Source organism: Strigops habroptila, chromosome 9, assembly GCF_004027225.2.
Source record: "Strigops habroptila isolate Jane chromosome 9, bStrHab1.2.pri, whole genome shotgun sequence".
Lineage (NCBI taxonomy): Eukaryota > Metazoa > Chordata > Aves > Psittaciformes > Psittacidae > Strigops > Strigops habroptila.
In genome coordinates, this window is record NC_044285.2 from 12445712 (window position 1) to 12471351 (window position 25640).

General features: G+C 35.4%; 1 protein-coding gene across 1 annotated transcript in view; it reads left to right on the forward strand.

The window, feature by feature from the left end:
* DMXL2 (Dmx like 2) overlaps positions 1 to 24268 on the forward strand; it is a 53768-nt gene extending 29500 nt beyond the window's left edge. The window contains 28 exon segments of the mRNA XM_032920162.1: positions 1253 to 1350; positions 1517 to 1682; positions 2653 to 2917; positions 3531 to 4402; positions 4404 to 4631; positions 5729 to 5930; positions 7327 to 7399; positions 8082 to 8221; positions 8885 to 9020; positions 9022 to 9049; positions 9051 to 9077; positions 9079 to 9131; positions 10689 to 10902; positions 11253 to 11389; positions 12262 to 12347; positions 12592 to 12793; positions 13847 to 13964; positions 14795 to 14857; positions 15253 to 15339; positions 15421 to 15542; positions 16294 to 16432; positions 17045 to 17105; positions 17194 to 17321; positions 18964 to 19041; positions 19655 to 19746; positions 20325 to 20377; positions 21433 to 21650; positions 22758 to 24268. Of these exon segments, the coding sequence (XP_032776053.1) occupies positions 1253 to 1350; positions 1517 to 1682; positions 2653 to 2917; positions 3531 to 4402; positions 4404 to 4631; positions 5729 to 5930; positions 7327 to 7399; positions 8082 to 8221; positions 8885 to 9020; positions 9022 to 9049; positions 9051 to 9077; positions 9079 to 9131; positions 10689 to 10902; positions 11253 to 11389; positions 12262 to 12347; positions 12592 to 12793; positions 13847 to 13964; positions 14795 to 14857; positions 15253 to 15339; positions 15421 to 15542; positions 16294 to 16432; positions 17045 to 17105; positions 17194 to 17321; positions 18964 to 19041; positions 19655 to 19746; positions 20325 to 20377; positions 21433 to 21650; positions 22758 to 22967 (4296 nt within the window). The 3' untranslated portion in view covers positions 22968 to 24268.
* The last annotated feature ends 1372 nt before the right edge of the window (positions 24269 to 25640 follow it).

The window sequence follows — 25640 nt, forward strand, 5'->3', positions numbered from 1 at the left end:
GTTAACAGATACGCATGTGATTTGCATACAGCAGATTCCTTTGTACTCCAGCCCAGCCAGGAGATAAAGTAACTAGTTTTTTCTATGCCAACTAATGTTGGCACTCTTGGCTTACAAATTTCATTATTCAATAGTAAGATATAATACAATTTATCCCGGGTAAAACCATTTCTGAAGCACCTAATTTCCCTCCCTCCCCCCCAATATTCTACAGTATGTTAAAGAGCATATTAAGTACTCTAATAGGAATCTTGTTTTCAGATAGAGTCAATATTAAACAGGGAATTACACTTTGAATTCAGTAGTGGGTTTTATTTAAGAAATAAATATATATATAAATATTATTAAAAAGTATATAAAGAGTCTTTTTGCAATTTTTGTATTTTTTATAATGGAGTAGTATAGAACATAAAAGATCTGAATTGCAACTAAATGAAGTTTTTACTCTTCTAAGAGTCATAAAATTATTATTTTATTGAAACATGCACCTATATTATGTAAAACCAAAATAACACCAAATCTCATTTGCATGTAGTTTTCTTATGGGAGGACTAATAATGGATAAAATGCAATATATTTTTGAGATATCTAAAATTTTCCTATAGATACCAATCAGATTTGAATCCTTGCTTTAATAAGAATTTCAGCTTTTCTGTAACTTGAAGTTTGAGGGATTTGAATAATTACTAGATTTTGCTTTGAATTAAAGCAAATAATGCAATCTCTGAAATGTCTGTGGAACAGAAGTACCTACTAGTTTTCTAAATTTCCAAGTCATGTGCTGTAAAAATACATTTTGAAAAATTACAGGATACTGGAACCCAGGAGTAAAACTTTATTATCCTAGTACTCCAAATTACATCTCCGAATCCTATACAAAACACGGCGTTCATTAAGGGAATACTTGTATGAACTTAGATATATGTACATAATGGAATGCAAAAAGAATTTTGTGTGATAGTATGAGTTACTGTAACACTTTCAAAGAAGAGACTTATTTGCATAGTTGTAATATCCCACTGTGGTTGAGAAGGGTTAATATCTGCAATAGTGCTGTTTTTCTGAGTCTTAAGAACGTTTACAGTGTAATGAGAGCTGTTACATACAAATAAAACATTCTGACAGAAATTACTTTTACTTTGTAGAAATAATACAGTCACCTATACCATCCTTCCTGACAGAAAACGTATGTTATTTAGCTAAAAGCAGCCTCTATATTTTCAGTAATAACAGTAAGTTTTGCTTACTACAGGTTGCAAAAGCTTCATTTCAGAGGAACAATGATGCTTTAGATGCTGCACTTTTTTACCTTGCTATGAAGAAAAAGGCAGTAGTGTGGGGTCTGTTTAGGTAAGTTCTGCTAACTAAATTTGATTAAATCTTAATTGAACCAGGAATGCAAAGCAGAACTCATCCAGATTAGAGTTTAAATTTAAATTAAATTATTAATTGTTTAAGTGATTGTATGCTAAGATGATATAATAAGTAGTTGTATATGTTGCATTTCCTTATGCAGGTCCCAGAATGATGAGAAGATGACTGCCTTTTTCAGCCACAACTTCAGTGAAGATAGATGGCGCAAAGCTGCTTTAAAAAATGCTTTTGCTTTGTTGGGCAAACAACGCTTTGAACAATCAGCTGCATTTTTCCTGCTAGCAGGTTCACTGAAAGATGCTATAGAGGTATTCATTTTTGAGAAATTAAGTTTCAGTTTCTAATCTGACCTATGTAACTGCATCCTTACAAGCTGTTCTCTGCTGATGTTTTCCATAAATTGTGGCAGCACAAATGGTATGGTGTGCCCACACATGACCTCCTTGTGCTCTGCAGACATACCATTTACCTCCACACTACTGTAAAAAGCAGACTGAAAGCTGATCTGAAGGCCAGGATAATTTTTCAGATACATCAGTTCTCAGCGGAAGCACTCTTGAGAATAACAGTCATGACCCTTCTGGCAAAATTTTGTAACAGTTCAGTTGTGGCACTCCGTTCAGCCTCCAGCTATTCTGCATGACCTATTGTTAAAACATTAAGTAAAAAAAAGTCAGAGTTCTCTTCTGAAGCAGCCCTAGGATCCCTTTCTAGTGGAGCTGTGATGTTGCCTGCCACAGGGGAAGTGAGAGCTGTAAGTAGGGTCATAACCCAAGCAGTACCACTCAGAAGAGAATGGGAATTAGAGAATGCTTAGTTCTCCTGCCTATTCATATGCAATATGTTTGTCTTTACCTGAGAATGTAAAGAATTTTCCTGAGAGATGTAATTCTGCAGATGAGACGGTGTGAAGAATATCTTACCAGTGATGTATTAACATTGAAGCTGGAAGTTATCTTTATTCTACTAAGTAGAATTAACATCTTTTTCTTTACTTCTGCCATATTAATCTTTGACATGCTGATGTACTGGTATTCATATCATAATTCCTGAAACAGAAGAAAGCACACCTCTTCCCAAATATGGAAGAAAATATGTTGCACAGATATATATCACCATGGTTTTGACCCAGAGATTAATATATACTTTAAAGAACAGGTATGATGAGGACAAAAAAATCAATCTGTTCTGTAAACATTTATTGCTATTCACTTAATTGTTATTTTAAAGAACTACCTTTCCCTTATAAAGCAACTTTTTCCCCACTTCTTATCATAGGTTTGTCTTGAGAAAATGGAAGACATCCAGTTGGCTATGGTTATTGCTCGTTTATATGAATCAGAGTTTGAAACCTCCGTCACATACACCTCCATTCTTTATGAAAAGATTTTGGGCTGCCAAAAGGATGGAACTGGGTTCAGCTGTACTAAATTGCATTCTGATCCATTTCTGAGAAGCATTGCATACTGGATAATGAAAGATTACACTAGAGCACTGGACACGTTATTGGAACAAACACCTAAAGATGATGATGAAAACCCAGGTAAGGGAAAAACCTTAGTCTGATGGGACAAACTTACTAAGACAGAGTAGAGAAGAAGAAATACTTCCTATGTATTTATGGAGTTCCTTCTCCTAAGATGCCATTATGCTGAAATAAAAAAAAAAAAAAAAAAAAAAAAAAGAAAATGAACACACACCAACCATCTTTTTCACATTTCTTCCAAGGACTTGTCCAATGGACTTAAATTCTCATTCTTGCTTCTGGGAATTAGCAGTAGTCTAGCCAGATTTCCTATCCTTTCTCTTCTGAGATTAATGTTAACGGACAGGTAGCTACATAGGTTTCTGTGGCATATTCCCTCCCTTGTGGAAAACTATCTGACTGGTCACCTCAGCTTTTTCTTAAGCTTAACTGAGTAAAATATAAGAGTGAGGCAAATGAGGGAATTCAGTATCTTTCTACTCATCCAGCTCATACCTTTAATCTTTTTGTGGGGAATAAGTAATTCTTCACTTTGTCTTGGCAACTAGGTGCAAAAGTGTCTTGGTTTCTGTGTTTTGACAAGTCTCTGTAATGCAGGAAATAGTGCAAAACAGAATAATACCATTTTAAAGCCATTTTCAATAGGTGTCATATCTGTTTACTTCCCTAGTTATCGTCAAGTCGTGCAATCCTGTGGTGTTCAGTTTTTACAATTATCTTCGGACCCACCCTTTGCTCATCCGAAGATACTTCAGTTCACCAGAAGGGACTTTGGCCACCTTAGGTCTAAAAACTGAGAAAAGCTTTGTTGATAAAATTAATCTTATAGAAAGAAAGTTATTCTTCACTACTGCAAATGCTCATTTTAAAGTGGGCTGCCCTGTACTAGCTCTTGAAGTCCTTTCCAAAATTCCAAAAGTAAGAAAAAAGTCTACGGTAGCTGCAGAGAGTGAGTCACCTAGTACTCCAATACAGGCTGGTGTTTCAGATTCCAAAGTCCTAAGGGATGGTGCTGGAAGTGGTGATATAGACTGGTCAAAACCAATTTCAACTTCCTTTGCATTGGAAAATACTGTTGAATCTTCAGCACAGTTTGACTGGAGTCAGCCAGCCGTAAAATTTGATGATGAGCCCCTTACTCTTGACTGGGGTGAAGACAAAAATGGGTCAGATGAAGAGGAGAAGGATGTTGGTATAATAATGAAAAACTCAAAATCTGATTCTAAGAGTGGAGAAGATGATGAGAGAACCTCAGACACCAACATCCCACAAACACCACATGAGGAGACTTGTGATGCAGGAGACACTGAGGTTGATGTTATTGCTGAACAACTGAAGTTCAGAGCCTGTTTGAAGATCCTTATGACTGAGCTGAGGACTTTGGCTACAGGTTATGAAGTAGATGGAGGAAAGCTCAGATTTCAGCTGTACAACTGGCTTGAAAAAGAGATTGCTGCTATGCATGAAATATGCAACCATGACACAGGGGGCAAAGACTATTGTAAAACGTATACCAAAGTAAATGGGGATCTACTTGATCAACGATGATATTATGGATAAGCCAGACATTGTTCATATGAACGGCAACCAGATCGAAAGACGGAGGTTACAAGCAAAACGAGAACATGCTGAAAGACGAAAGTGGTGGCTGCAGAAGAATCAAGCTCTTCTAAGAGTTTTTCTAAGTTATTGTAGTCTTCATGGGGCACAAGGTGGTGGTTTAGCATCTGTAAGAATGGAGCTGAAGTTCTTGCTGCAAGAGTCACAGCAGGTAAAACATTCAGTTAATTTCTGTTCACAAGTATGGACAGTTCTGGACTGTCAGTTTTGTCAAATGCTGAAGTTTGTGGCTAGATAGATGTTTCTCATGTTCTGCAAGTGTAATGGTCAAGATCATTTTAATGTTCGTGGGGAAAGAACTTCATATTTAAGTTGTTTCTTTACACATCATCCTGATTATTTGGTCCTTAAGGATCTGTTACGTGACACTGAAGAATAGGCTACCTATAATTATGGAGTATAAATGCTGTTGTTTATATTATAGCTGCAGTGTATTCCAATGAAATTCTAATTTTGATCACACTATTTGGGGGATCTATATAATAAATTAAATTCACGGTTGCTGAAGTATGACAAAATCTGATTCCCTGCCCCTCTGCAGTCCATTCAAGGCAGCTACAAGGAAGAGGTTATTAGCTGCAAGACTCAAAAGGTAATACTAAGACAGGGTAGTGCTCCCTTTTACTCTATTATGGCATTCTCTACATTCATAGAAAAAGAGAGATTTTCCAGCAAATGTTAATGGCTAAACTAAGCTACGGAAGATAATCTGATACCAGGCAGTATCAGATTATCTGCTCAAGTCCTAGATTTCTCATTTCGTAGGAGTGCTAGACAACTGTTTTGGTGGTACTAGGCTTAGCATGTACTTTGAAGGATAAAATAAAAAAATTCTGTTTGTTTCCACTTGAGAAATTCAGATTAGTGCAAATTTGATTTTGTTATTAAACTCAGACCAGTGAGTATTATGTCAACTTATGCTACTGTAAGTGCATTTTTAGTTAATGTTTCTTATTAGACAATCCCAATACTTCCTAATGAACTACATAAAAATCCTCTTCCTGCACTAAATTAAAAGGTGTTCCAGCAAATTTGGTTGTCGGGTCTGATCCATGTTATTATAGTAATTAAGATACTTTTGACATCAGTCACAGTAAAATCTTCTCTATACTGAGTAGACAGCAGTGGAAGAGGATAAATAACCCTGGAAAAAACATTAAAGATGTAAAATTATCTTTCCTTTTTTTTTTAACTTTTTTTTTTTTCCCCTCAGCAGTATCATTAAATACAATCTTTTGTTTTAAACAGGAAACTACTGTAAAACAGCTTCAGTCTCCTCTTCCACTACCCACAACACTACCGTTGCTTTCTGCAAGCATAGCATCCACAAAAACAGTGATAGCTAATCCTGTGCTATATTTAAACAACCACATCCATGATATTCTTTACACTATTGTGCAGATGAAATCACCACCACATCCTCATATTGAAGATGTCAAGGTAATGAAAAGCTTTCAGGACATGCTAAAATGATTTTTTTATAAATGGGGAGTGAGCACATGAAAAATAAAATGTGGTATTTGAGTTAAATTTTCAACTTACTCTTTCACAATACTGGACCTTCTCATTTAAGTCTGGTGAACCGAAAATGCTAATTAACCGCTTGCTTTCTGACAACCTTTTTTGAATCCAGTTAGTTCATGACCAAATTCTGGCCATTCTCAGGAACTATTCCAAAATGTGGATTGGTTCACTAAAACACTGAATTCTTGAGTCAGTAAATTTAGGGGGTGGGGCTCGTCAAAGAGCCCGAGACTGACACAGTAAATTAGTAAGAAGCTAAATCGTTACTTTGTACATTTAGATCAGTATTCCTATTCATTAATTTGAATTTCTATTGATGAGATGAAAGTAGGGAAAAATTAGGAAACTAAATGAGCTGTCCCACTTTAAGGTAGTAAAGTTTCTAAAACTGTAACCCAAGCTCATTTAAATCTCACTTTCTCTTGTATTAGTTGACTCTTTATCCATCCTGCATTATGCTACAGCAAGCATCTTTCTTACTCTAAAAACTCCTACTTCACATGCATTTTCTTTTAATAGAGAATTCAGAAAGAAAAGCTGACACCTCCTAACTGCAAAACAACTATTTAAATAATTCATAGCTTTAGTCTAAGGTTTAGCAAATTGATTAAATGGAAGGATGGTAGGAAAAGATGGGAAATAAACACATGGTGAGTTTAAAAAGTTAACATTTTTAAGTTTGACAGTACCATTTTCTTCACACTGTGGATTCCACCGGATTTTCCAAGAAATCCTTGAATTTCTTCTGTTTAAGAACTGGAGTATTTCTGTTGCATTGTGAAGCAATAATGGAGTATTATTCTTGTTTTCCTGGAGACTTCTGGAAATTTGTAAGCAGAGAACTGAGGTAAAAAAGAGATAACAGATAAAGCAATCATACAATGATTACACAAACTGTTGCATTTTATGCATTTTGAGCAACTACTACTACATTGAACTGTGATGTTAAATAATATGGCTTCCCGGAACCATCCCATCAAATTCATTATCATAATAGGACATACTTAATTAACTTCTTCACCAATAATAGTCATTCAATGCAGCCGGAGTTCTGTATTAGAAGGCAAGTTAATTAAACTTGACATATTCAGAAGGTTTTGACTGCAAATCAGATGAATCTTGAACAGAGCAGTTCGTGGATTTTCAAAGCTACTGTATTGGTACCAGCTTAAAGGAACAAATTCAACTACTATTTCCTGCAACTTGCCCGTTTAAATTAGGAGACATTCCTGATACACACCATTCCAGTGCTGTTTATAAAGAATTGAAGTTTTACTCACCTTTAATAATGTAACTTATTGCGCTTCTTTTTGCATTTTCAGGCGTGTACACACTTCATTCTTTAGCAGCTTCCACTTTCTGCATCCATTTTATCAACGCATTATGTGACAGCCAACAGCTACATGGTAAAGAATGGCAAAAGTTTTCTACAAATCCTACTATTTGGAGTATACCAAACCCAGAAACATTCTTCATGTACGTGTCGAAAAAAGGGATTAAATATCTGTGTATGGGTATAGATACTTACACAGTTAAGACATTGCTAGCTTAGATATGCCAGATCAGTTTTACACAGATTAAATAACACCAATCATCTGGATTTTTTCCAATAAACAGTAGGAAAATCTGGTGTCACTCTCACTTGGGATGCTTCTGAAAAATAATGGAATGCTGGCTTTCCATGGCACATTCATTGCTGTTTAGTGGTGCAGGGGAAGCACTTGAAACCTAATTGAAGTCAGGTTTCAGACAGTTTATATTCCAAACTGGAAGAGAATGCTGTAAGTACATTTAAAAATAAATAAATATTCAGAACAAATATATCACTAAAGTTTTTGAAAAAGCCTTTTTCATATCTGCAGCCATGCACCAAACATATTAAAATTGATAATGTCACGTGGAAACATTTCAGGTTTTAATAAACAATGTATTTTGTATACTGTGAAATTATAAACCTCTTGACTTAGTCCCATAGAATTTTAAAATGTTTGCATCTTCTGATTAAAATGACAAGAATGTATATATACTATATGACAAAAACATTCTAAAATCCTTTCTCATCAGAAAAAAATTAATTTATATTTAGCCTTCAAGCAGACGCAAATCAGTTTACAGGGATGGTTTATCAAGGACTGCTTTTGAGTGATCGACGCAGACTGAGGACAGAAAGCATTGAAGAGCATGCAACTCCAAACTCATCTCCTGCTCAGTGGCCTGGTGAGTCAAAATAAGGTTTACTTTTCACGCCACTGGATGAGCCTCCACATTACAAAATATTCACTGCCCTATAATATGATGGATGTCAGTGATGTTTCTGATTAAGTTTTCAAATAATAATGGGTCTTTAACTTTTTCACCTATCAAAACAATGAAATAAACTTCTACATGGCAAACATCTTGCTTGGAGGAGAGACCAGATCTTTAAGATGAAGCTCAGTAAGGCTGATAATTTGTCATCCTTAAATTTTTTCTACCAGTCTGCCTCACCGCCAACAAAGCTAATTCTGTTAGCTGTTTCCACAGTACTGTCTTACATCTATGCTTTACATGGTATAGCTATCACAACAAGTACTCCCAGTATATAAGCATAAATTTAGTTTTTTGAGGTAAATTGTGGAAACAGTGCAGGAATTTCATAGGCAAACTGAATTGCCCATATTTGCAGAGAGGTACAACAACACAGAAGTCCCAGACCCAAGAAAGCTTTTTTTAATTTTGATCTTTATGATTTTAAGAAAAGTATCAATACTACATTTCATCTGAATAAAAATATTAGTGGCTATTAATATATGTTTATCATAAAATGTAGAGGTGAAACTTTTTTTTCCATTTGTACTCTTACTCATTTAACAGAGAACTTTTCCTCTTTTCTATTTCCAGGCGTGAGTTCACTTATAAATCTCTTAAGTTCAGCTCAGGATGAAGATCAACCAAAGTTAAACATCCTACTTTGTGAAGCTGTTGTAGCTGTCTACCTGAGTCTCCTTATACATGCCCTTGCAACTAATTCATGTAATGATTATTCGACTAGCAGCTCATCCTTTGAAACAGTCGAATGTGGGCTGCTGTTTTTGGGAGGAGGAGTGAAACTTCTTGTAAAACCTCGAAGGCAGTCAGAAATATTCCAGTACTGTGTTCTCTGAAGGTCACGCTAATGATTTGCATTTTATTCCTTTTAGTAACCTAGTAGGGCAGATTTCTTTCCTTTTAAAGACAAAAACCAAGCAAGCAGAATTTAAATATCTACTGGCAAGGAAACTGTTACATAAATTAAAAGCAGAAAAAAATCAGTCTTGCAGTTGTTCCTTTGTAATGTCACCCAGCACATTTTGAATTTTGCCAAAAAAACTGTACAGTTATTATAATTGCTAATATTACTATGAGATGCTTACTTATAACACTTTTCAGCCTTTCAGTCACCATTTTTTAGTGAAAAACAGACAGTATAATCAGTATTAATACTATGGTTTTTCTGTATGTGAGATATGAGTGTTACTGTTTAACAACCGCATAACTTGGAAGCAATATTCTGGCACCAGTTTCTATTGCAAGATATGGTTCACCTTGCACAAGACCACAGAGAAGAAAAATCAACCTTCAACTCTTGGAAAATAGTTCATGCATATGTAAGCTCCAACTAAACCCAGGAAATCTTGCAAAGATGGATGAGCATGTCTTAATATACTGCACAACAAAAGCAATAATGAAGATTGAATTCAGGCTCTGGAGACAAGGCAAATACAACCATTTGTCATAGCCTTCACACTGCAACAATACTGAAAACCATGTCACAAACAGACTTTCAAAATAATGATGGCTTAAAACTTGTGCAAAAAATCTGAACTATAAAGCAAACAATAATAAGGCAATGCACCATTATAAGTATGCATAATAGATATCTGGCATCCATGCAATATCTTAAACTCATTTAGAGTAGTTATTTCAAAAGAGTTAATATAAATAACTTATATAAGCCATGTGTTCCTTTTGAGATGTATTCTGTTTTCCTTTAACCTACAAGCTGCTACAGCTTCTGATGTTTCAGAGGACAGTAATGAAGGTTTGTAAAAACTTGCAGTGTAGATGAATGTTAGTAGTGGCTTTTTAAAAAGAAAAACAATTTTTAAATATCTAGCTCGTTTGTAATAAAGTAAGTGCGATTTCTAATGTTGCCTGGTCAATAACACTTTGAAAACCAAATTCCACATTAATATTTTGATAAGTCTTCAGACATTTTAAATCATACCACTTTAAATAGACTTCAGTTGTCAAAAAGCCTATCTCTCTATTCAAGTTTTCTTTGCCATGAATTCCTTGGCTTATATTTTGAATAACTACTGCTACTTATGCAGTTTACGGTTCAGTGAAATTTTATACATTACACTTATTTCTCAACAAAATTTCTTAAATTCTTTAATTTCTGTAGAATTTTTTCAGCTAAAAGCTTTTTATTTAAAAGCTCCATCTCCTGAGAACTCAATCCAGACAATAAAATGTATTTCTCGTGATATATCTAATGTATAAATTCCAGACTTATTGAATTTGTCATAAATTAACTTTTTCTATAATTACACTTACTTTATTTAGGCTGGCTTTGATTTGTGAAATGGTAGAAATCAGGACCTAAAACAGTGGTTTTAGTTGCTTCGATTAGAAAATACAGCCATTTCTAAAGATGCAGTAGTAACATCAGCTTTTCAAATTACCTGAATTTAGCACCACCTCTTCCGTCAGAAGAAATGGATAAACATCGCCGTCGGTTTAATATGAGAATGCTAGTGCCGGGAAGACCAGTAAAAGATAGCACTGTACCACCACCTGTACCTGCAGAAAGACCCTCTTACAAAGAAAAGTTTATCCCTCCAGAACTCAGCATGTGGGACTACTTTATGGCAAAGGTAATTAAAAATGGAAAATATAAGTTTATAAAAGTTTATTTCTTCTCTTTTAAGTTTTAAAGGATAAAAATAACATGAAAATTTTGAGTGCTCTTCATAGTCTGCTGCAGAATATTATCTTTGTAATAAAAGATGAAGAGCCTGCAAGTCTGTTACTCAAGTTTCAAAACATATCTCTTGCCAATAAGAGATATTAATACTTTTCCCCTTGCTACTTGCATTTTAGGGAAACTTACTTATTGGTTAAGTAGTTGGCATTTAAACTCTGTGACAGTGATAACTGAAGTAAGAATTGAATATTGAGAGATCAGAAAATTGCTTTTATAGCAGACCTTTATTTTGTGTTGCAGCCATTTCTTCCTCTCTCAGACAGTGGTGTTATATATGACTCCGATGAAAGCTTTCACAGTGATGAGGAGGAAGACGATGATGATGCCTTCCTCTCTGATACACAGATCCAGGAACACAAAGATGCCAATTCTTACAGGTTAGCAGAAATTACCACTATTTCAGAATAATTACATCAAGCGCTTACCTTTGCTTCCCAATTAAACAAAATACAGCTCCTCTGCATCACCGTTTAAGTCAAATAATTCTAGTACTGTGGATAGACCTATCTGTGGCGATGGGATTAAAGAAGTGACAATTTCTCATCACAGTAATGGTTCTGAATTTACTTACCTAAAAAAACAGGATTAGGAAGTCAAAAGTCAAAGAAACCTTCATTTTTAAAACACAAAGACCCAATTCAAGCATGATCTTTAGCTTTTGAATGAGGGGCAGGCTGAATAGAACACTTAAAAGATTAAATATTGCAAAATAAAATTAAATAAAATGTATCACTTCATCATTATAAAAATGGAGAAAAATGATGGCTCTTTTATGTGTTCTTCACACGTAAAGACTCTAAGTCTCTGATTAGTCATTACAGCTATACTGTATAGGATTTGCATCTTTAATGTGAGACTCTTTCCATGTGAAAACTTCTACCATGAATGGTACTTAGCTAATGTCTTGTATTCATCATCATTTCATGCAGAATTTCAGGAGGCAATTCAATTAAGCTTGCACTTAATTCTCAGTCATACAGAGGCCTGAACGTGCACGCTCTTTTATCTGGGGGAAGAGTACAATAATCTGGGATTTGTAAAAGAGAGAAGGGGATACTGCTTGTTAGAGGGAGGTGCCCTCAGAGGCACCTCTAACGATTGCATAGTTGATACCTTTCTCTGTGTCTGGTAAGCCTCAGTGAACAGCTACACTGTTCTTCTTATCTGTGTATTTGGTAGAAGGAGAAAAATGTTCTCCAGGTAACACTGTTAATGTTTTATCACAACTAAATCTATTCTTTTCATACAGCTGGGCTCTTCTGCATCTGACAATGGTAAAATTAGTTCTGCACAATATTAAGAACTTCTTTCCCATTGCTGGTCTGGAAATCACTGGTACGCTAAATTCTGCTTTACATCTTAGTTTTCTGTATAAGTGGCTTTCTGTCAGACTTTGTTTTCTATTTTCATTTTTAAATTTAAATAATACATTATTTTTTACAATTGCCAAGCACATTTCCTTTCAAAAAAAATTTTTTTTTTTTAAATGGTTTTATTCTGGGGATTTTTAGACATGCTGTAACTTCATTGATTTTTTTTTTTTTCCTCTAAGCCTTACTTTCTTAATATTTCTCATTAGATCTGCCTGTAACATCACCATTGGGCATTGCTGTAATAAAAAATTTGGAACACTGGGAACAAATTCTTCAAGATAGAATGGACCAGTTTGAAGGCCCACCACCAAACTACATCAATACTTATCCTAGTGACATTGGCATAGGTGCAGGACCAGCTATTCTCCGCAATAAAGCAATGATTGAACCAGAAAACACACCATTCAAGTAAGCATTTCTTTCCTAGCAAAACCACGTTCTTTGATCATATAAATACTAAAGAGTATTTCCACCTAAACAGCCAAATAAAGATTCTAGCCAATGCTTTATAGAAACCACTTTCCCATGTCTCCTTGTCCCTTCTTAGTGAGCTGTCTCCTGCAGCAGCCTTTACTTACACTCCTGCACCTTTCACAACTTGCAGCAAGAAAGGAAAATAGGAAGAGCAGAACTTGGAGGACAAGGGCAATGACTGCTACAGGGAAGACCCTATTCAACCTCTTTTACTATTCCTCCAGTAGCAGCTGTTTCCCACCCTACTTTAGCAACAAGAGAGTTATATAGTACATGCGAGATGTCAAGAGGAAGAGAGAAAGGAAGTTGTAGTATAGTGCTTCTAATGTTAGGTCAACGTCATGCTTGCAGGTATCCCTAAGTGCAGATAGTGAGCCATGTTTTCAACTCAAACATAGCTTGCTTTTATCAGTATACTAAAATACAATTTTAGGTTTGCTCACTATAAATGACTTTGGATTTTTATGGTTGATACTGCTATAGGATTTTATTAAACCATTAATAGGATTTTATTAAACCATTCTTACAAACATGCACTGCTTCTTTAGAAGTGTTTGTCCTCAAACATGAGGCAGTGAATTTTATTGGTTCATGAGCTAAATATTCATGACTTCTTTTGAATACTGAAAGAAATAAATAAGGAAATTCTGTAAAGCCAGCATAATTCCAACATAAAAGCATTTTTAGTAGAGTGCAAATATAGCCATAAATGCAAGTCAGCAGATTAAAGTGTAGTACTTGGAAGTTAGTAACACAGTGTGGATTTTAAAAAAAGGCAAGAGAAAAATATCTCGATATTTGCTTTAAGCACATTAGATCTTAAACTTTGGTTGATTTTTTTTTTTCTTCAGAATTTCATCTAAAGTCATTGAGTCTTTTTTTTTTTAGATTTTTGTGTTTTCTGTCCAGCTTCAGATACATTGAAGCTTTTTCTTCCCACCGCCCCCCTCCCCCCTTTTTTTTTTTCCCTTCTTTTGTTGTATCCAGATCAAAGGATTATTCAGCACTTCCAGCAAAAAGGCTCTGGCATTTTCTTGTGAAGCAAGAAATTCTTCAGGAGACTTTCATAAGATACATATTCACAAAGAAAAGAAAACAAAGTGAGGTAAACAAAGGATGTAACTTTTTTTTTAAAACAACAACAAAAAAAACCCAAAAAACCCCTTCAATTTTAACTGTCCCTCAGTCTCTTCAGTACTTCTTTTAATTTTTCTTTCCATTTTTTTGTTGGTATTTCAATTTCCTTTCATTTAACAGTCTATGGATTTTTTTTAAAAAATCAACATGACATGTTGCTTATTGAAATATCAACTGAACCAAATATTTTTAGATGAGACATTTCTCACCTTACATGTTTTCGAATACTGTCCTCATAAAGAAACAGAACATTTACAATAAGTAATAAGTAATAAGTAAATAAATTTGAGTGTTCATATATCTTTGTGTGTGTGTCATACTGAAAAAGAAATTTAAATGAGCTATTGCTTTGTGTATATGTATATATGCATGAGTAATATATACATATAAAATTAATACTATATAGTAATATATAATACGGGGCTTTACAAATTGTACCAGTTACAACTGAATGAGTTCTAACTGAAAATTTAAACCAAAATATAAGTAAGTACCATGGGAATAAGTATACTACTTAATATCTTTAAGAATTCCTGTAAGTATGGAATTTGTGTGTGTATTACTCCTCCATTTATTTACTATATCATACATTTTATGTTCATCTAGGAGGCATTACATTTTAAGTGAGCTTGTTTAGATTCCTGTCTTAGTTTCTGTGCCTTTTATAAAAAGTTAAAAATACATTTGTCATCATTTACTGACAGAGTGGCCTTTAAAATCTAGTTTGGAATGTTTCATTCTTTTTTTATATTTGTTTGTGCATGTGTTTTGTGTTTGTGACTGTGTGATGTTATGTAGTCTGTAGAAGATCGTGTGGAGCAGGTCAAACAAAACTGCGTAGCAGAAGATCACAAAAACAAGGTAGTATCCCTTCTCCCAAACCTCTAGCACATTCTTAAAAGTTCTGTGGAACTGGCTTTTCTTTCTCTAATGTGACTAACAGAAGCTCTGTGTTCTGTGTAGTCTGTGTGACAGGCTTTTAATCCATGAATTAACTTCGGATGTCCTGATAATTGGGATGAGTGAACACCTTGTAAATAGCGTTGCACACACAACTTTGTGTTTCATACACTCAAATATAACTTTTGGCTTTTAGAACACTAAAGAGTATGAGAAGTCTAAAGTTTAGCTTCCTAAACAATGCTGAGGCCACTGAACTTTTCTTGCATGAATTTTGTTTAGATTTTTTCAGTCTGAATGTACCACTACAAAATGGATTTTCACGCTAATTGAAATGTCTTACACATGTTTTGTAGGTTGAAGCAGATCTTGGCTACCCTGGAGGAAAAGCAAAAATCATTCACAAAGAATCAGATATGATAATGGCATTTGCAGTTAATAAGGTAAGCCCTCAAATGCTACAATAAATGTAATAAAAAGATCTTAATTGTAGTTAGTATAAACCTTCTCTTTGTGCTGCATAGGCAAACAGCAATGAAATTGTTTTGGCGTCTACACATGATGTTCAAGAACTTGATATTTCCGCTCTACTGGCTGCTCAGTCATTTATATGGATTGGGGAAGAATATGACAGAGAGTCTAAAAGGTATGATTGCTTCTTTGTGGTTATATTAAGAGTACTGGTTTACTGCGAGGATGCATATATAATACCTGTGTAAGCACAAGTGGGTCATAAAAAAAAAAAAAAAGTTGATTACTCTTCTTCATTAGATTTCAGATTGCTTTACAAAGGAGCAAGGAAAGGCAAAAGAGTAATTACTGTCTTTGTTTTACAAATGGAGAAACTAAGGTTTTGAGGGGTTTGAGTATTTTTGGCATGTCTGCACAGTGAAGTCCCATGGTGCATAAGCTAATAAAGGAAGTGCTACCTTAGAACCACTGCGGTTGCATCATTGCAGTGTTGAGGCTAGTTGTGGTAGCTAATGCTAGTGGTATAATGCAATGGCCTGAATTACCGCCTCCTCCATTACCGTGCTGAGAAGCATGAATATATCAGCTGCACCAGGCACTCATCTTTACCATGTTCCATTGCACAGAATAGGTCTACATAAAGACACACAGGTCAGGAATATTCCAACAATATTACTCTCAAAAGAGCTTATATTCTCAACATCTGTCTACCACAGTTAGGACCATCTGTTGAAGTTAAAACACTGATAGTTTTGGAGCATGTGGAAAGCATTTGTACAACGTAAGTGCAGTAATTAATCAATTTATAGTCTCATTATAATCACTTATCTACTCACTGCCATTAAGCACTTGACAATGAGATAACCAAACAGTATTGGTAGAAAAGAAACACTTGTTTAAAACATAGCACTGCTGTTCTTTTACAGTTCTGATGATATTGACTTTCGTGGTTCTACCACAACACTAGCTCAGTCTGCTGCATCATCTTTTGGAGCCACTCAGATACAGCCATCTTCGTCTATGCCATGGTTAGGCAGTGGTCAAACTAGCACTGGAGCTGGTGTGGTAAGTACTTCTGTTGCATGCAGCTCAAGAGACTTACTTTTTTTAGTGTAGTATTTAGTAGAGACCCCTAGTGTGCACGAGTCATCATACTGTTAATTCAGTATTGACATAAAGGGCCTACAGTGACCAAGACCTGGCCCAAAAGAGGGCCAAACTAAGCATTTTCTTGTTTATTGTGGCATAGAGTTATTGTGACATAGAAAACAATGGGACAGTCGGGTTTTTCTTATGGAAACTTTGAGGTAAGACCTTTAGTTTCCAGAGACAAACAAGCAAACAACAAAGGCCAACTGAAACCAGAACAAGCCCAAGCTTTAAATTCTTGCATTGGGACTAATATCAAAAGCATACACATCAGCATGTGCTGAAGTTCTTTGTATAATAGAAGATAACATTAATACTATTTGAATTTTCATGTCTAAAAGAGTTATGTCATGAACAGGCTTTAATTACTATACTGCCACTAAACATAATTAGATGCAAATAAAGTTAGCTTAACAGGCTGTTTTTTAACTGGGGGACACTCACCATGTAGTAGTATAAAGAAAATTGAAGAGTGTGTTTGTGTCTTTTTTTCAAAGTAATTTTATTTTTTATTTGTCTTATATGAAGCTTATTAAAAGAAATCTGAATAATGTCAAGAGAATGGCTTCACATCCAGTCCATCAGTATTGTAAGTGAATCATATTTACTAGTAGAGATTAGATAATTTTCTATAAAATACTGTGGTATTAATGAATGAACATCTATCTTTATCTTAGATCTTACAGGAGCACAAGATGGTAGTGTTCGAATGTTTGAGTGGACAAGGCCACAGCAATTGGTATGCTTCCAGCAGGCTGGGAATGCCAGGGTTACAAGAATGTATTTCAATTCCCAGGGCAATAAAGTAAGTACAATGTTTAGAATTTTTCCCTTTTTTGTGGGCCCCCCCCCCCTTTTTTTTTTTAATTAGAATTATTTATTTTTATTCTTAAGGAAACATTTGGTTGTGCTGTGACCTCAAAAGCAGTTTTAACTGATGATACGCCAAACTGTTAAGATGTCCTAGAATGATATCACAAACAGTGTCATATCATTCATTTTGTCTGCATATGGAAGCTTTGTAATAAATACTGGCCCTTATTCTCCTTTCTTTTCTGCCAGCTTTACACTGTTATCCCATATCCCATTTGCTGCATTTTCAGACTTTCTGATCTCCCTGTTCTGAGATCTGTATTCCCATGTGGTCACCTTTTTTAATTAAACATTAAAAAAATATAATAATACTGAGCTTACGTATTTTGTAGAAGCAAACTTGTATCAATCTAGGCACGGGTCTTCAAGAAGTGCTTCACACTTTGCATTCTGACCAAGACCAAGTTTTGACAGAATGCATTACCTAGGAGATACATATAATACAATGTGTTAGTTTGGAAAATATAAATATACTCCAGTACAGGGGAGAGCAGAAAGAGTGCACCATATACTGTGGCCAGAAATGACTTCAAAGTATATGAGGTGCAGAAAGCAGAGTAGCCAAAGAAAGAAACTGGGAGGAATACCCACCTCTTCAGTTTTTCATGCTGCCCATTCTGTTACTTTAGCAGGTCTTGTCTGCATTTTTTCTGTCGAAGTATTTAACCTCGTTATAGTTAAAAGGCATAAAAAGTGAATTAAAGGAGTTTGGGCATGACTCCAAGATAGCTATAAAACAGTGAAGGTCAACATTTAGAAATAGATGGAAACATAAAGTATCTCCCAGCATACTTATTTTCAGGTAGCATAAAATCTCATTTAAACTTTTTTTAACAAGATTAGTGGTTAAATTATATTTTGAGATATTGCAATCTTAACATCACGTGGGAATCAATTTTAAGCAAGAAATTAGAGAATTGCAAGAAATTTTAAGCAAGAAAAAGAGACAACTAGAGATGTACTAGTTGTTCCCAGTGTTTCACCTTGGGGTTACTCAGGCAGGACTCATGAAACTTAACTAAACAGAGAATATAAAAAAATACTTCTGAATATTTCTAAAAATACTTTTTAAAAATACTTGCAGGTATAGAATACGTTGTATAGCATACACAGTATTAATTGCTATGCATTTTGGTTAATAAATGTAACTCAGACGTTTTACCATTCATGATATGGTACAGTCCTTCCATAACTGTTATCATGCTTTTATGGCTCACTGTCATGCATCTTACTTCACTAAGCATTTTCAAGTAGAGTTATGGAGGACCCATGCCTGTGTAAACTTTAGCATTTAACATTAGGATTTGAAAGATAAGCTTCCACACTTAAAAAGCCTCCGTTTCCAGAAAAGAGTTAGATATGTAGGAGAGCATCAATCATTAAATAATCGTTGAACAATTAGCACTGAACTCACTTGGCTTCTAAACTACTTTTTTGTACCTGACAATCGTTGTTGATATTTAATATGGTTTGGTGGTTTAGGTGGGTTTTTTCCTGGTCAGCTGTTTACTCTCATGAAGTAAGCATCCAGTAACCAGTACATTGTGCTAATAAATGCAGTTCATTCCTTGCAGTGCGGTGTTGCTGATGGTGAAGGATTTCTAAGTATTTGGCAAGTAAACCAAACCACCTCAAATCCTAAACCCTATCTGGTAAGTACACAGAATTTTTTTATTTTTTTCTCTTTATAGAGGAAAGTTAAGTCTTTGAGACTTCACACAGGCCAAGAGTGTAAAGTTTCACTGAGATGTTTTGATTCTGCTGCTTTTTAATTAGATGTTTTAGCAAAACAACTGTAGAGTTTCAATGAGACGTCTTGGGAAAACTAATTCTACAATAACCATAAGCTGCAGTGTAATTACAAATACTACTTCAGCACTACTCTTGATTAAATTAAAAATCAGAGCTGACAGTAATGACTTTACAACCACAAGACTTAGTAAAAATACACCCTTCAATTCTTTTCACTGCTGCTTAACAGTACATGAAGACCAGACCATGCTTACGTTGAAATTCAGGCTATGGTGATACACTATATTGTGGATTTGTTACAGTTCACTTATTTAGTATCTTTTGATTTTATACTGGATTTTTAATCCATTGGTCTGTTCTCTAAGGTTTCAAATTGCATTGCCCATCAGTTTTTAAACTTTGTCTAAAAGACTGCCTGTGTTATGCTATCAGTGATATCAGACTGATAGTAACTTTTGATGCAGAAAAGAACTGGTAAGATTGCATCTTTTTTGTTTGTTTTGTTTTTAATAGAGTTGGCAGTGCCACAGTAAAACCACAAGTGACTTTGCATTTATAACCTCCTCAAGCCTAGTTGCTACATCGGGACAGTCCAATGATAACAGGTGTGTTTAAAGAAACATTGAGGAATTTCACCAAATTTACCTACTCATCTCATTAACTTGCTAGCTCTTGTGCGTTCATGTGTGGCTGACATCCTATCTTAAGGCTCAGTGTTCTAAGCTTGGTTATAGCTTGAACTTACAGATGATTTCTTTGAACGTATTCCTCCAGTTGCTGGTTTCCCAAATTTAGTTTTTGTGAGGAGGGGTCAACAGCCAGTCTTCTCAAGGTGTATTCTAAATGCAGCTAGTGTGACATGATGCTGTTGCTGGGGGGAAGAATGTTCAGCAAAGACAAAATAATTCTTTTTCTCTGAAAAGAACAACTATAATTTCTTAGTACAACTCAGGATTACACATCTTAAAGATAGAAAGTATAGGTCCACTAAGAAGCATGAAAGAGCATAGAAAGAATTAAAGCTCTTAACTCTTTGCTTATGCTCTCTGAGGACTGCAGAGTCTAGGGCTCCATGTTCAGTTCTGCCTTCTAGGCTTTGATGTAAAATGTGAACGCTTTCTGAGTCATGTCACCCCATGAATCACTTAGCAACAGGCCATAATGACTTTTTCCCCCCCCTCAGAAATGTGTGCCTCTGGGACAGTTTGGCTTCATCTGGTAACAATCTTATACATGGTAAGTAATGCAGTGAAAATTAAACCTCTACTACTTATTGATTAAGGAAATAAAGCATGTGTATGCATTTGGGGTAAGGGGGAAAATTTGCACTGGGGGACTGCTCTAAACGTATATTGTACACTAATGCATGCACCAGAACTGGTACTGCTTAGTCTCTAGCATGATGTTTATCAGTTCTATATAAGAAAGTACGAAGAAAGAAGGTTATTCAGAACACTGGTTTTGTGCCAGTATTAATAAAGACTGAAATATCTGAATACAGTCCTAAAAAACCCCAACTAATAAGGCTGCTTTATTGAACACTTAGGTGTATGCAGGCTTCCACTTAAAAGTGGCACTTAATATATCCAGTACTCTGTTGGAGCACAGAGGAAAAGACAACTGTAGATAACAGTAGAAGGAAATCCTTCTGTCTACTATTCTTGTCCCTCAGCACTTGGATTGGAGTCTTAAAAAATGTTTGTGTCTATTTGACCAACTTCAATAATTTCATCTTTATGTAATGAACCAAAGCAAAATCCTATCATGTTGCACTATCAAAGAAAAATACATACAAATCCAAATGTAATATCCTGGGCTTTTAAAAGAGCAAGTTCAACCATCAACATCTGCAAATAACTTCATTACTTGAATAAGCAATAGGTGCATTCTGAGATTCATATTGTAAAACCAGGAGATTGCACAGAAGTTCAGCCTCATTTTAAAGAGATTTTTTAGTTCAGCTATATATATGTATTTTTTTTTTTTTTCAACTTGGGAATTTAATTGAACTTAATATGGGGAATTTTGTATTTTCTCATTTGTTTTAAATCCAGGTACATGCCCGTATTCTAAAATGAATTAGACTGCCTATCATGTTTTCTTGTGCATTATCTCTGCATAGCTTTTATGAGAGCAACAAGCTGTCAGCTCATATGACATTACCTATGTGGAGGAACGTATCTGTCAAGTTAGAAAATACTCAGATAACACTTTCTAGAAGAAATACATTTTAAGATCGAAAGCTACTTACAGTTTCAAATCTATTAATTTCCAACATCCTCCTTCTTCAGCCTTCACTTGCCATGATCACGGTGCAACAGTACTTCAGTACGCACCTAAACATCAACTGCTAATTTCTGGAGGTAGGAAGGGATACATCTGCATCTTTGACATCAGACAGAGGCAACTCCTTTACACCTTCCATGCGCACGAGTCAGCTGTGAAGGCCCTTGCCCTGGACCCTTCTGAGGACTATTTTGTCACAGGCTCAGCAGAAGGCAACATGAAGGTAAGATATTGGATGAGCCGAGTTGTGTAGAGTATTTAGCTGAAGTAGTGTATTGACACATGTTGATGGGCATGCGGTAAATTAGGCAGATGAATGCAGTAACAAAACAAAAACAAATCCCCAAAACCCAAACCTACATTTGACACATAGGATGCTTGCCTTACATTTTATAAGTAAACTGAAATATATCTTTCTAAAGCAAGTAGGTTTTGCTCTCCATTTAAACAGTCTTTTTAAAGTTGTGTGACTGAGTTTTAAGTGGATAAATCAAAGTGCATGATTCTGAAACCTTAGCTTTATTTTTCTGTTAAAAATGGTCTGGTTTTGCCTTTGGCTATTTCTCCCTGCAATACAGGGGGCGCTCAGTAACTTCAATACTGCGTAGAGTGTCTGTATCACAAAGCTCTGTTTAATCTTGGTGCTGGAGCCCTTGACACAGCTACTGAGCTGTCATAGCAGTAAGAAACAAACAACAACAAAACAGAAATACAGTCCCTGTTTTAAATGGCATATTTCCTGAATACTAAAGGAAGGAAATACAAGAACATGCTAAAGAGAAGGAGAATATGTTTCTTTCCTTTTAACTGGACTGCGTACTATTTAGTAGGTGCTTTCTGTGCATCCATGCACTTACTGGGCTAGTCTTGATGAGGGCTTCTGAAACTTTGCACACAAGGACAGCTCAGCTCTGCTACCACTCTGCTTGCTTATTAGTTATACAGCTTACTTTGTGCAGCACTCCTTAGCAGAAAAACATTTCCAGCTGCTGGAAAGCTGACAATAGTCATCTTGGATAAAAATGCAACCTGTCCATTTCTGCAGCTTTCATGGGGCGAAGCTGGGAGGGGCACTACTGGCCAGGTAACACAGGGCAGCTTCACTCTGCCCAATAACCAGCTGGTCCACATTAAGGTAGCTTTCTGCTGTCTCACCTTATGCTTCACCAGGAGCCTCTCAAGACTCTAGGATTTGTAATTGATGCTAACAGACAACAAAAAATACCCTTTATCTTTGCTGAATAGCGTTTAGAACAGCCAAGAATCTGAAATATCAAGGAAAAAATACAAATCCTAATTTTAATCTCCTTTTGTCATTCTTTTGATACAGGTGTGGAGACTGACTGGCTATAATTTAATTCATTCATTTAAAAATGAACATGCTAAGCAGTCCATTTTCAGAAACATTGGTGCTGGTGTCACCCAGATTGAAACTGTGCAAGGCAATCGTATTTTCTCCTGTGGAGCAGATGGCACACTGAAAATGAGGGTTCTTCCCAATGCTTTCAATGTACCTTCAAGCATTTCTGACACTCTGTAGCATCACATGAGCTAATCCTGGTTTTATATAATGTCCCTTTAAGTAGCTAAAAACACAGTGATAAGCACTGTGGAAAGGAAACATTCTGTTTCCTTTCAAAGCAGTTACTGCAGCATTAGTATTATGGGGGGAAAAAAAGATTAAAAAAAAAATAAAAAAATAAACCAACCCACAACACTTTTACAACAGGTGTATTTCGAGTATGCCCATAAGGATCACTGGGGTGGAAATGCATGTACTGTATTGTAAAAGCAAAGAATTAAACCCAGTACAGTCAGTCACAGGCAGGGTTATTGCTCTGTAACCCACAAGCTGCATTTAGTAAGCATATTGCAAAGATTCTGGCAGTTGTCAGTCACTTCACAAGCACTGTGGCTCTACAAGTCAGTAAGCATTTCTGATGTGATTCTGATTATTTTTATTCCAGTTTTTCGCACTAATTGAAGCATGTGTACAACTTCTCATTGTAAAATAGTTTAGTTTTAATTAAGGGTACTTGGTGTATTTTCATTTTCGCAAGAAAGTGTAATGGATGCAAATGCCGTGGAACATGTGCAATCAAGAACGTACTGTGAGACATGTATCATTTTATGCTGAGATTTTTTTTCCTAGTGAGTATTAATACACAGTTGATACTGCAGCTTGCACATCAACACATTTTTAAACACAACGTTTTTTAATTTGCACACTATTTTCCTTTCTTCCCAACAGCTATGTTTTCTATTGGACACCTGCCTTTACTTTAGGAATGTATTGTAAGCACTAAATGTTTGTAGTGAAGACATCCATGATTCTAGTCAGCTTTTAGTTTTGAAATTCATTTGTCCTGAAAAATACTTCATTAAATGAAGCTGTTAAGAGAATACCAATGGAACATATAATGCCACATTTCAGATGAATGTCAGGCTTTATGTGGCCAGCTAGTAAATAGTGGATAAAACTGGTAATTAAATTATTACCACAGTATATTGTATAAACTATGCAGAGTTCAATATTGTTTGCTTGTAATATAACTAGCTACTGTTGTCAGATGTATTTTTCTGTTGTAAACAAAAAATGTTCTTAAGAGACTGGAACGGATGTCTGCGTATTTAAATGTTAACAAACTGTCTTACTTCTCCAATGAAAATTTTGATGTCTGTGCTGTATTGTAAAATATACTAGAATAAAAAGCACCTTTCTCCCAAGGTGATTTTAAATTGCAGGCTGTGAAGTACGAGAAGTACGAAAAGAAAGAAGAGTAAATGTCACTGTTTAGTTTTCCCTTTGTAAGTTCAATAAATTACTTTTATTTCATGGAACAGTCCATTGCAGAACTCTTCCTTATATTTAAATGGATTTGACTAAACCTCCAGTAGACTGACTGGATACTGCTGAGCTATCTTTAACTTGACCTCAGACTGTACTGATCTAAAAAGGATGAGTTGTTTGCATTTTATTATCAGCTATCCTAGAAAAGCATAAGGTTAACAGAATGTAGATCCTCATCTCCAACAAAGGCAGCTGCAGGAAACACAGCCTGGGTCTGTCACTGAGAAAAGAGGCAGGCTTTGCTAGCCTTCCTTCTCCAAGAGCTTGATCCAAGTGGTTCAACAATGACATTCAGAAATTTAACATGATTTAGATTAGACACATTATCTAGAAATTGTCACATCAGGCTTGAACCATATTTGCCCATGCTGAGGTGGGAAGTTCTTTTAGCCAAAAGTCTAATTCAATTATAAAAAAATTTGATATTATAATTCAATTATAAATTCCAAATAAATCCAATTATAAAAACCAAATTAACATAAAAACCCCCCAACCTTAACACCCACACCCAAGTGTCCCAAGAAGCCCACATGCACAAGGCCATAGCTCTGGTATATAAGTTTTGATGTATATACTAGTTGAAAGTATTAATTATGCTTTTTTGTTTCCCTCTGCATCTCTCTCCTTATCATGCAAGGCCTGACTCCTGGCCTTAGGGAAACCAGAAAGCATGTTGAGGAGAGATGATGCAGCCCAGGCCCACCCATCACTGTATCACACACTGAAGCTTAGCTTCAGCAGGGGTAATTTTCCAGCACGTTTGCTAGACAAGGTTCTGCAGGCGTAGACATTCCCAAGTTCTTTAATCCCTTTGGCACCTGGATGTCAGAAGTGTTAAACAGCTCAGTGTAGTTCAGGGTTTAAGCAATACTTTGCTTCTAAATATTTGGATGAGCTCCGTGAACTTTGCTGATATACAGAGACAGCTTAGAAATTCAGGTAGGGGTTTTCTGAAGTCATGATTTTGAATATAGATACACAAAGGAACAGCCAATATTTATGTTTCAATGTTAAAATCAGAAATCTGAAATACCATAACAAAATTAAAATCAAAAAGTTCCTATTTCACACCTCTAGCTCTGAAAAATTTGAAGGTTAATGGACAATCTCTGAATTAAGATTAACAATAACTGAAGTCACTAAGCACTATGATGGATACATGTATTCCTGCATGAGATAGTTTATTTTTCTAATAGCAGGAGAAAGTATAGCCTTCATTTTATGACTTCATTTGTATGGATAAATGTGAGGAATGTTTTTTTAGAAATATACCTTACTATAATTAAGTATAGTTATAAGGAAGTTGTAGTGGTATAGTTTATGTGGCAGTGAGGAGTAAGGAAGAGTCTGCAGCAATACAAA